The sequence below is a fragment of the Toxorhynchites rutilus genome, chromosome 2 (genome assembly GCF_029784135.1).
Source record: "Toxorhynchites rutilus septentrionalis strain SRP chromosome 2, ASM2978413v1, whole genome shotgun sequence".
In the NCBI taxonomy this organism is placed as follows: Eukaryota; Metazoa; Arthropoda; class Insecta; order Diptera; family Culicidae; genus Toxorhynchites; species Toxorhynchites rutilus.
In genome coordinates, this window is record NC_073745.1 from 301,895,257 (window position 1) to 301,907,994 (window position 12,738).

At 35.3% G+C, this 12,738-nt stretch overlaps 1 protein-coding gene across 1 annotated transcript in view; it reads left to right on the forward strand.

Annotated features, from left to right (window-relative positions):
- The window catches only part of LOC129771700 (E3 ubiquitin-protein ligase AMFR-like), a 115,321-nt gene that overhangs the window by 78,924 nt on the left and 23,659 nt on the right, over window positions 1-12,738 (forward strand). The window contains exon 5 of the mRNA XM_055775625.1: window positions 3,567-3,647. Within this exon, the coding sequence (XP_055631600.1) occupies window positions 3,567-3,647 (81 nt within the window). The remainder of the gene's footprint in view (window positions 1-3,566; window positions 3,648-12,738) is intronic.

Genomic DNA, 12,738 nt, shown 5'->3' on the forward strand with positions numbered 1-12,738 from the left:
AAACGAGGACACGTAAGTTTGACACGACGATGTTGACCAAATTCGACTGTATCGTTATGGATGACGTCAAAACCGACTTTAACCAGCTTCCGGGACAAGAATTCTACACGGCGACAGGAAGGGGCAAGCTGTCAGAGATATTTAAAAACATCAAATTGTCGAAATTCGCAAAAAAAAAATCTGGTTTGGCAGGCGATATGCTCGTGTGGAGAGAAGAGCAGCATGTTTGTAACAACCGGCACCATCAACCAGGAAGTTTACGTCAAAGAGTGCCTCCAGAAACGACTCCTGCCGTTTCTGTAGCAGCACACGGGTTCCGTGCTGTTTTGGCCGGATTTGGCCTTATGCCACTACGGTAAAAAGGCCCAGGAGTTGTATACGGCCAACAATGTCCAATTCGTGCCTAAGGATAAGAACCCGCTCAACACACCAGAGCTTCGCCAGATCGAACAATACTGGGCCATCGTAAAGCGGAACTTACGGCAAAAAAGTCGTCGGGAGCGAGCAGCAATTCAAGACGAACTGGCGTGTAGCAGCTGAGCAGGTCGACAAATCGACTGTACAAAATGTGATGCAGCATGTGAAAATGAAGCCTGAGGATTTGTTTTTTCGCCGCTGAAGAACTAACCAAATATTTTTTTAAGAATGTAATGTATGAACTTCAAAAAAACATGAATTTTTAAATTAAGAATAAACATACTCTAAACGTTATTTTGTCTTAGCACTTTTTGGTCGTTCCACCCTTTACTTATTTTCGACCCATTCTAGTTAGACCTAGGTTCCATCCAATCACTGTTCATTTCTGAGAATGGTCCAATGGATGAGAGATTCAGGATGTTCAAGTGGCCTGTCTTGTTTTAGCCTATAACTGAACATGTTTGTTCAAAAGTGGAGGATAGCTCCCAATACCAAAAACAAAGAGGAAAAATGGTTAGAGTCGTTAAAACTTTTCTATATAAACGTGACATGTTTTCTGAAATGCCCTCTCAGTGAAAGACGTAGTCTTTCGTCAAAAACCATCGGTAGACAAAACACTTTTGTTCTCAGAAATTCTATATTGTTTCCACGGATGATGGCAAATAGTCACAATCAAATAAACCCCGTCCGATACTTAACCTTCAAAATAGAGAAAACATTTCACCAGGTTAATGTGTGTGTGACTGTTGCGACGACCCCATTTCGAAACCGTTATGTGTAGACTCTTAACACTCACCCTCCCCATTTGACATTAGTATACCCAAAATTTATTTTTGGCTCATGTTTTGTCATCCCGATTTATCCCGATTGAATGAGCGTAAAAATAACAGAAAATGCCATGACTCACAAATGCTGGTAAGCATTTGTTTAATATGTATGGTACGACAATATAAGATTAATACGAGCGAGCGAAACAAGAGAAACGTTTCAATTATGCACGCATTACTTTGCCACATATGTACACGGCCCAGACCGAGATGGATATAGATTTCCTTTATGCTGGAAAGTTTTGACGTAGGACTACGTCTTTGGTTTCTATATAGGGTGGTCACTCTACGAAAAATGTAACGTTTATTAAGAGTTTTCAAATGCATATTACGCAGAATCGTTCTTACGATATATGTTATAATATATACCAATAGACGGCAATTTTATCCAGCATTGTTTTCGCCTGAGACATCAACAGTGAAAATAATAAAACAAGTGAGCAATTTAACAAATAAAAAAGGTATGTTTTTCGAACGGATGCGAAGGTAAATCTTGTATTATGCATTCTTTCTTCCAACTCGTTCCCGTGAATGCTGTGTGTAACACAAAACTGCGTGCAATAATTCGTTCTATCTAATAAATTAGCAAGATGTTAAAGTAATCAGATGCAAGATTTCATACATCACTCAAACATCATTCAAGATATCATCAAAGCAACGAGGAAAGTGTCACCCATACAGTGATCTTTCGTTAATTAGGAGGAGGCAGCGGTTATCATGCGAAAACTTATTGAGATCGGCATTACATCGCATCACAAAAATTAAACGAAATGAAATAATAATATTCTTCCATTCATAATCCTCAATGACTCAATTCCTTCTATGATACATTGAACAGTAGAACCAATAAGACTTCATTGTGATAGTCTGCAAACGAACATTATCTCACCGAAAAATCTATTGCTCCCGATGCCTAATAACAAGAATAAGACAATGGAAAGAGCTCACAATACCATAGTTATCCATGAAAAATAAAGCAACTTCATGATTTCATGTGTATTTTACCTAAAAATATCACGAAATCGTGAGTATTTTCAACTTGTTTTTTTCGATTCTTCCCCATAAATTTCATATTCAATGTAATCAATGAAGATATTTTTTTTTGTTTACCGATTCACATATACCTCATCTACCATTCTACCCTGTTATGTGTCCCACTGATATTCATTAATCATTTTCAGTTAGACAGTTGAGTTTCCTGCCAGAAGCTTATAGTCTTTTCCGGTCCGACAAAACAGCCTTGTCAGGAATACTATTTAGAGTTTCAAAAGAGTTAAACTAACAGATTAATGAACAATGAAAAGCTCTGAATAATCAAAGTCCTACGTCAAACTTCCGTCCGTACCCCTAGGCTCAGACCCTTTTTTCTAAAAGTAAAATTAAGAGTAAAATTAGAAAATACTTTCCAAGTTCAATTTGTAATGAGATGTAATATTATCACGCATTCACCCAACAGCAACATTAGCTATGTGGATAGCGTGGTCTTGTAAAATAGTCTTGCATTACAGCCGGCCTTGATTCGATCCCCGTTGACGTCGTTTGGTCTTTTTTTTTTTGAGTGCAACCCTAAAAAAAGATCAAAAAAGAAAAAAAGAGATGTCTGCTTCCATACATACAAACATTTTGAAGCGTTGGGGGACAGATGACATTATTTGCTCATTTGACGCTACAAGGCATGAAAAGACATGGTTTCTGCCGAAAAATAAATAATTTCTAGCAACGCTAGTTTGGGTGTAGAAAGTTTATAACCATCGTTGAAGGACAATACGAAGCCTACGTTGAGCACGACCGACATCGTGATCAATCATTTTATAAAGTATTGTGTGATCTCTTCAACATCGTTTCGGTACATCATAAAATTATGATGCTTCTGATAAATAATGGTCCACTCCACAAAACGATAGTGGTCCACTCTTGCTGTCTTCATCATCTTAACGCATGCTCATGCCTTTTATGTCATAAATTGCATGGTGATTTGTTTTTGTATCCTTATGTGTTTTTTTCTTTTCTCAATTGTGGGACGACACATTTTCATTTACTGACTGTTGCGGGATTTTTTTAGGTTTAGTTTTGAATATGTGAAATGAATAATGAAGCTGTATGTTTCATAAAAGATTGTACCTGAGGACATGATTGCATTGCTGCGTGCGCAGCACTGCCATGAAGAGAATGAAAAAAAGCTTAAAAGCGTTAAAAGCTTCAACTGTTACTGATGATGCAATCACTACGAATATGCAATGCATCGTTGTCTACCAGAAAATATATTGACACATGACCCATGTTTTAACCAATTTTGTATTTATGTGCGTTTTTCTTTCCCAGGTCATCCTGTGGGTGTCGTGGTTTTCGGTCCTCGGCTTCCTCCATCTCATGGCCCAGCTGAGCAAGGATCGTTTCGAATATGTAAGTATTCTGAGTCATCCCCACGCAACGTTTTCGTTGCTTCGCCGCAGGTTAACGAAGATCAATCAGCGATTCTCAATTAAAATACAATTACGGTAAGACATTGTTTTTCGCACGCTGATTGCGGGACTGTGGGTGCATAAGGCGATGAATCACAACAGGGGTGTAGCTTTATGCTAAAATTGAAAGATATTGTTGGCGTTTGGCACGCCAATACTCACCGCCGGTATGCCGGTTGTGGAGTCTGGGACAGACGAGCTCTCCAGTGTGTCAAATGAGTGGAATTTTAATAGATAATTGTTGTCGGGCTGTAATTGGACACCACCGGAGTCTTAATTTGCTCCGTCTTTATTGGGTCATACCGTTCATTCTATGCAAATGTGGTGTGCATATGATGTTCGTGAGTATCCAGCCTTCACTCGTTGCTTGGATGAGAATTTGCCTACGACGAAAGCTTGATAGAAGATAAGGCTATAGAGTGTGAAAACTAGCGGCAGGAATTCTTCCTTATGCAATCAGTATTTTTCATCGATCGTATTTGCGAAACCAGAAAGGTGTATGTGGTAATAACGAAGCACAAAACCGGCGGCAGGTTTCTCGGGGAGATACGATGGAAACGAGGGTTGTTTCTCGAACCCGCCGGGCTAATCTTTGACTGGGTGAAAAGTAACACACAATAAATGGTGTGTGAATAAGTGTCGTGTCGTTGTCAATTGTGTGGATAGATTGATGTTTCTCCTTCTCCGTGGGATATCGCCGTGAATCGGTATTGTTGCTGAGCTATACAGCGCTTGTATGGTCCTGTATACGATTTGCTTTGACAACGTATAAGCCTTCTGTCAAGACGTGTCCCATAAAGGGCTTTGATGCCTAGGTCTTTTAATACTTTTATATTAAACAGAATTTAAAGATGAACAGAGATCTTCTCTTTCCACTTTAGGAAGGCTTACCTATTGAATAAAGAAGGTTGAGCACGCATCCCTTCTTCACCTTTTTATTTGAAGCAGTCCCACATTACGTATTGTATCGGGCAGGTTCGACCGTTTCAATTTGGATGGAACTCTGCAGTTCTGTATATGGAAGTTAAGTTCTCTTCATGAGAGGAAAGATTATTCAAACTAAAGAGTTTTGGACCCAAGTATGAAAAAGTTCATTTGCTTATTCCTCCACACCTAATTATAGATCACTCTTGTATCTGCTTGGAATAATCATGGCGAAAAGAATGCAGCAAGCAATTGTGAAATTGCACGATGAATCACTTTGCACTCTCCGACCATCTTCATTCGGGACTGAGTGTGAGCATAACAGAACAATGAGTGGAAAACAATGAGTTAGTCAAAATAGAATCAATCTGCGTGTATGTATGATTTTATTTTCCCTTCTATTTTTTTCCTTGGCAGCATTCAAGTGCATTTGTTATCGGCAATGCACATGAATCTACCTTCTCGCACACCAAGTGCGCAAGTTGCGTTCATATGGTCTTTTGCGTTGGCTTAGTTCATTCCATACCAGAAACAAAAAAAAATGCCATTGCAATAGTGCACAGGAAAAAACTCGATTTTAACTATCTACCTGTATTTTACTGCCGCGGTCGAGGCTTCATTTATTGCTATTGGAGTGAAAAACGAATGATTTTACAGAGACACTCGCTGGCTCAAGCAAAAATTTCCAATTTGATTCAATCACCATCTAACGTCATTCCGAGAGGCAAATGAGAGAATGCAAAATTCTTTGAGAATAGATGAGCGGAATCGAGACTGTATTTTTCCGTTTGACTCGAGAATGAACTTTGCGAAATGATAGGTGAATGTTTTCTGTCTCAAATAAAGTGAGGCATAAACGGAGAATAGAAGGGTGAGTTTTATCTGTGAATGAGTGTTGTTGAACGAATTTCGATGCGATTTTGCTCATACCTGTTTGGAGCAATTCCAAATGAAATCGTCCTAAGAATACAGATTTTTTAAAAACACGTATTTTTGATTCGAATTAAAGTTTGTATTCCGTTTGGGTTGGAGGAAAGATGAGTTTTCCACAGCAATTGGGAATATTTTGACTCAAGCGTAACTTTTCAATTGGGCGTATCGATTGTAGTAAGAGAAATCTTTGATGATTTGTATCTTGAAAATTATCAGTCGTACCGAAATATTATCTTAGAAAAAGTTATAGAGAATTGATTTTTGAACGCGAAAAAATATACCCAGAGAAAACAAATTAGTACTCTTTTTTCAAGATGGTAAAACTATTTTCGACGAACTTTGTGAACATCGATTTCATAAATTTTCGAAATTTGAAATTTTTGTATGTTAACAATCAATTTTAGCCACAAATTATGAATCCTGATTTGATTTAAAACCAAAAAGCTCATTATCAATCTCCTTCTAAATGCAGCCGTTCTCGAGATGTTTAAAAAATATTTGTAGTTTATTGTCTTTTTTATATTAAACAGGTGCTTTTAATGTGTTTGTGGTGTTAAACCGCTATGTCCATAAAATTTAATGAATTTGCTTATAATTTCCAACAACCTCTCCAAATATATGATTATACGACTTCTAAAGTATTTTCTACTGCTATCAGTTCATCCACACCTAAAATTAACTGTCACGGTCGCCATGGAACAATACAAGTGAAGAGGCTCACACTAAACGAGCGGAAGTCGAGTGATATTGAATTGTTCAAATCAAAACACGCGATGCGTTTTTATCTAACGTTTATTTCGAGTGTCTCCATCGTACCTCGTTTTATCTATCTGCTGAGTGATTACAAGTCTTTCCTCAATACTATGTTTATCTTAAAACTCTACACATGTTAATTCTAAACGCTAAAAGCTGAACAACGAAAGTTAAAAGAGAGAGAGAGAGAGAGAGAGAGAGTTAAAGTTTTTTTCGTATATAAAAAAAAGAGCACTAATTTTTTTCGCAGTGTATTTGGCGCAAGGGCCATGAAAAGACTGTGTTTCCTTCTAGTGTATACAAAAAATTATTCATTCAAAGCCTATCTAAGAGAGATACATACAGAGTACGGTCAATGTTATTTGACCGGTCAAATCAGGGAAAACAATCCCGTTTAGAAATTGGGTGCAAAAGGCACAACAAAGGATTATTTGTTTTAATTATTGGCACCGATCGAGTGCGTGAGATGATGATGACTCGTTCGCACGGTCGATGTTTGTTTGTCGCACCGGTGATGCGACGTTGATGATGCTACATGTATATTTTTTTACGTTTGAACATCAATTGAAAATCATATCTTTCTAAGACACTTTTTCAGTACGACACTAACTATGATTTGAGATATAAATAGTCGGGGTTCTGCCAAAACGAACCAAGCGCCATAAAAATTATTTTGAGATATTTCAATTCGAAGTTTTGACTCCCACCAATTGGCTGTGTCGGATCAGTTCTATCACTTTATCGTTCGCGTGTTACGAACAGGATGTCAAACATAATACTCCCTTGCATGCTGTAAGCACACATCTTCGTCAATTTCTGATTCAGAACCTTTAGAAATATGAAAAAACAAAATTATGTTTCTGCTAGACACGCAAAACTTCGTTTTCTTTGCAGCCAGAGCGAACCAAGTCCATGCTAGCTATTAACATAATATCATTACATAACACATTAGTATTTTGTAACGGCTCTTGACTAATCTCATGAATGGTATATATATTGACTCACTTTTGCTGTTTATGACAAAATAATATCTTAATAAATGATAATAAATTGATTTAAGAATGCATTACACTTTTTTCGCTGTGGTTGAACGGAATTTTGAAAAAATGCAGATCAGCGCTTCCACATTCATCGCAGCCCGTAGGCTGTCTTACTTACCAGGTCCCGACGACATTTGAATCCAGGAGCTGTCCGAAGCACAAAAATCTGTTGAAGATTCGGATCTGTCTTCTTAGAGAAAACGATCACTATCGTCCGATGCCATATTGTGAGTTCATGGTTCATGGTTCGCTTTGGTTGAATTATTATTCTCTGTATCCAATGGTGTAAGTAACTCAATTTTGAAATAAATGGCACTTGGTTCGTTTTGGCAGAACCCCGACCAAATGATCAAATATTTCTCCTAATAAAATCGATACGCCCTATTGAAAAGTTACTCTTGTGTCAAAATATTCCCAATTGCAGTGGAAAACTCATTCGAATCAAAAATATTCATGTTTTGTCATTTGTCGATTCCATTTCAATTGCTCTTTCAGGACAACTTTCAAACAAACAAATTGAATATTAATGAGATTCTAGATTCAAATTTTTTTAAATACAAAATAAATCACGATCTCTCAATATGATGCACTCAATTTTGAAACCAATGCTTCCACTGGTAGGGTAGGCATTCAATCCTATCTACGCTGACCACCTACAATCCCACCCTGGGCGCTATTTATCGCACCGACCTGCTAATGAGTTCTACGGTACACGCAGTCATAAAAACCAACTAACGAATGCCAATTGAACACCGACGATTTCCTATATACAAAGCACTTTATCTTTCAAGTGCCCTATCATCTCGACCCGGACTCAAGAACGAACGACAACGAGATAGGTATAGACAGAGGACCATTTGGAGCGGTTGGTAACCAAGGTATCAAATTCACCACGCTTAACGTCAACGCTAGACACTGACGACGACGAATGTGTGTGGGAGAGGAGCAAGCGTACAATTAACCAGTTTACATACGGCGTTCCTTTGCATGCACGTTCAGAAAGCCGGCTGTCGAAACACACGCACATTGTGGATACCCGTTGACATTGACTACCAGAGAACGCGCTGAACATGAATGCATGCTTTCATGTACGACGCGTGAAGGGACTCGACTGGCTGCCTGGCTGAATCATTAGACGCAATTGAACAATACACAATACACGTGAAACTCCGTGCACGTGACATTTCCGCCGCTTGAAACTTAACCTTCACCGAAAGGTGCTACGGGGTTTTGTGGGGGGGTGTGCGCGGGGATTATGTTATCCATCAACAGATGGATTTGATCTACAAACAGATTTGCTTGTTTCCTTTCTGGGTGCTGTTCGTAAGGAATAGTCAGGTTTCATCAGAATGCGACGGGTGTCCAACACTAATTTAAGACTAAATTTGATTGATTGCTGAATGACAACCGCTGGCGATCGGATACAAGTTCTACGAAAAGTTGAGCCGCGTTAGTACACCGTTTTTTATGCCGCCTTGAACAATTGTTTAAAAGCCTTTAGTTAGTTCAATGTTTAGAGCAAAAGTGGTTCTCCCTCGTTGGCGCAAACCCAAGCCATGGTCTAAAATCAACTGCGATTTGATATTCAAACTGAATAAACGCGTAGGTATTTTGATACAGGAGTTTAATTGTGAGCTAAGCTGATAATAGCGCTTAGTTTCAAGTCTTAATCTTCTCAACAAACGAAACGTTAACCACGTGTTGGAAGATTTGAATAATTGATTATGTTCTCAACGAGCCATTCACAGCCGTTTCAATACCACATTTTCCTTGCTTGTAAGACAAATCAGAAGAGTTCCCTGTTGCATATTTTGACTGGCAGTAAAAAGTGGATCTAACACAATGGCAAACGTAGGAAATCACGGGTAGATCCAGGACGACTATCAACGTCGCTGTCGAAATTGAACATCCATGGTCATAAGGTCCACGGCTTTGTCTTTGGTGGCATCTGAAAGTAGTGCCGTACTATAAGCTGCCGAAACCGAATGAAACTGTTACCGCCGATTTTTTCAAATATCAGTTGAACAAATTAAATGATGAATTAATGCGAAAAAGGGAAACAATAGCGAGTAACAGGCGCTAAAAAAATGCTAGAAATTTCAGAAAATTCGAAAAACTCAGGAAATAAAAAAATTGGGACTCAAAAATTTAAAAATAATTTTAAAAATTTAAATGAAACTAGCAAACATCTAAAAACTCTAAAAATTGCAACGGCTCCAAAATATTTCTAAACTCTAAAAGCTCAAACTCTAAAAAAATTAAAAACAACGAATAAAACTCAGAGAACTCAATAAGCTTAATTGGCTAAAAAAGCTACAAAAAAACAATCAGAAAATTGAACAAATTCAAACAACTCAAGAAAACCCAAGATTTTTAATCGTAAGCTTACTAAATTAAAAAAAAAACTCAAAAAAAAAACACATAAAATACAAAAACTCTAAAAACTGAAAAAAACCCTGAAACTAATAACTTCTGATCAAAATTTCAAGAGTTTTTAGAGTTTCAATTAAAATACTATAGAAACTTTAAAAAAAATAAAATCCTAAAACCCTCAAAACTCTGAAAACTATAAAAAAATTAAAAAATCTTTGAACTCTTAGTTCTTAATAAATACAAAAACACCATAAACTCTATACTCTCTCAACTCAGAAAAAAATTAGATACTCTAAAAGCTACAAACACACCAAGAACATTCGATACTCTAGAAACATAAGTAACGACTATAAACTAAAAAAAAAAGTTTCATGAATTTCACCTTTTTTTTAATTTTTTTTTTCAAATCTCAACGAATGCGATGAACTTAATAGACTCAAGAAAATATAAAAACATGAAAAAGTTAAAAAATCATAAAGCTCTAAAAGTACACATAACACTTAAGAATAACTTCAGAAAAATAAAAAAGCTGTTCTAAAAACAGCCTCAACAAAACTCCAAAAATTATAAAAACTACAAAAGAAACATTATCATTTATTTCGAGTTTTGAGAGTCTTGAAGTCTTTTTTTCTGTGAATATTTTATATTTATATTCCATAAACTCAAAAACTCCAAAAACATTCAAATTTTCAAACACAGTAAAAACTTATACATTCAACACTGAAAACAACTCAAAGAACTCAATAAACTTTGAGGGTACTTACTCTTAAAAATATGAATATTTGAAAAAAATTCAAAAAATATATAAATTTTTGCTTTTAAAAACTGTTTTCCATTCTGAAAACTTTAAAAACTGAAGAATCGTTTCGAACATTTAACATTAACACAAAACACTTAAAACTTGACTTCCCAAAACTATAAGAACCGTAAGAGCTCTAAGAATTCTTAAAATCTCCAAAAGTTCCAAAAATTTTAGAAGCTGCAATTCAAACTTTCGTAGTAAAAATACAAACAAATGTAAAAAGACAAAAAAATCTAGGAACTCAATAAGGTTTTCAAAAAAATTACAAAACTTGAAAAATAATTGAAAAAAAAATAAAAACTAAACCCACAAAAAACTAAAAATAACTATAAATATATATATGTCTATAAAAAAAAGGTTGAAAAGTATAAATCCAAAATTCTAAAACTTGAAAAACTCTGAAAACTCATGAAACTATAATGAAAAACAACTATAATCAACATAAAAACTCTAAGAATTCCAAAGACATAAATAGCTTCAAAACCCAAAGCTAACTTTACCAACGTTAGCCTGTTCAGACAACGTCCAAACGACCTGCATTTGGACAGCGTTTGAATTGTACAAATATTAATCCATCTCTTGTTCACTTCACGATGAAACCCAGTGTTACCGCATGTTTTCAGCTGTACTGAAGAAGGAAAAAACCATTATCGGCATCAAGAAGTCACTGAAAACGAAACCATTTTGTTAGCAATAATAACTCGCCGAAAAATAAAAATCGGCATAACATTCTCCCACCTCCACCTCTCATTCTCAACTATTTCTCCCTGTGTGTTAAAACGGATGTTTTTCATCTCAAATCGACAAGCATTTCGATCTCTGCTGGAAACTCTAGAAACTCTGAAATCTCGAAAATTTGCAAGCTCTTAAAATTCTTAAAAGTCTTAGAAGTTATAAAACCCTACACCCAAAATTAATTTTTATATTGTTAAATATCCTAAAACTCTTAGTGCTCTTAAATTCTTCAAACTCTTAAAACCCTTAAATGTTCTAAAACAAAAAAAAAGATTACAAAAAACGTTAATCAAACGTTACATAATAAGAAAGTCTAAAAAAAATAAAAAAAACCCACAAAAACCTAAAAAATTAATTTAAAAAAGTTGACAAACAAAATCTAAAACTCTTAGATTTGAAAAACTCCGAAAACTCTAAAAACTCGAGAAAATCTCAAACCTAGAACTAAAAAAACATCAAAAACTCTAAAACTTGAAAACTTCTGAAAACTCTGAAAACTCGGTAAACTCTCGAAACTATATCTAAAAAGCTCTGAAAACCAAAAAAAAAACCCTAAGGAACAAAAAGCTTCAAAAACTCTGAAAACATCGAGGTGTCTGAAAATACTGAAAAGTCTGGAAACTCTTGAAACTCTAAGAACTCTGAAACGTCTAAAAACATAGAAAAAAAAACTTAGAACTCTAGGAATTTTAGGAACTCTAAAAAAACCCCAAAAGTTCCAAGAACTCTGAACATTATAGCAAAAACTTTCAAAACTGTAAAACCGCTAACTTTTAAAACAAAAAATAAATTAAAAAACCTAATAAACTCATTAGACTCATCAAACTGCAAAACCTTAAAAAAACACAGAAAAATAAAAACAAAAACAAAATCCACACAAAAAAATTTAAAAGCTTTGAAAAAGGTTGAAGAATATAACTCCAAAAACTCTTAAAACTTTAAGAACTTTAAAAACACTAAAAACTCTGGAAATTTGAAAAACTCTAAAAGCTAAACTAAACTAAAACTTTAAAACTAAATAATCATAAAACTTTTAAAACTCTTAAAACTATATAAAAATTCTGAAAATCGTGAAAACTCCAAGTGCTCCAAAGACGCAATTAATTCTAAAACTTTAAAAAGGATGAGATCTTTAAAAAAGCTGAAATCTCTTAAAACTCTCAAAACTCTTAAAGCTCTTGAAACTCTTCGAATTCATAAAAATCTTAAAAATCTAAACGTTCTTAAAACTCTTACATCTCTAGAAATTCTAAAGATCTCCAAAAACAAAAACGTTCAAAACCATAAAAACTCAACAAAAACAAGAGCTTGAAGAGCTCTATAAACTCAATAGATTAAATGAACTACAAAAGCGTAAAAAACATTAGAAAATTGAATACATTTAAAAAAAACTTCACAAAAATATAAAAAAATCATAACTAAAAAAATATTTCAAAATCTCTGTAAACCAAATTCTTAAAATTCCGAAAACT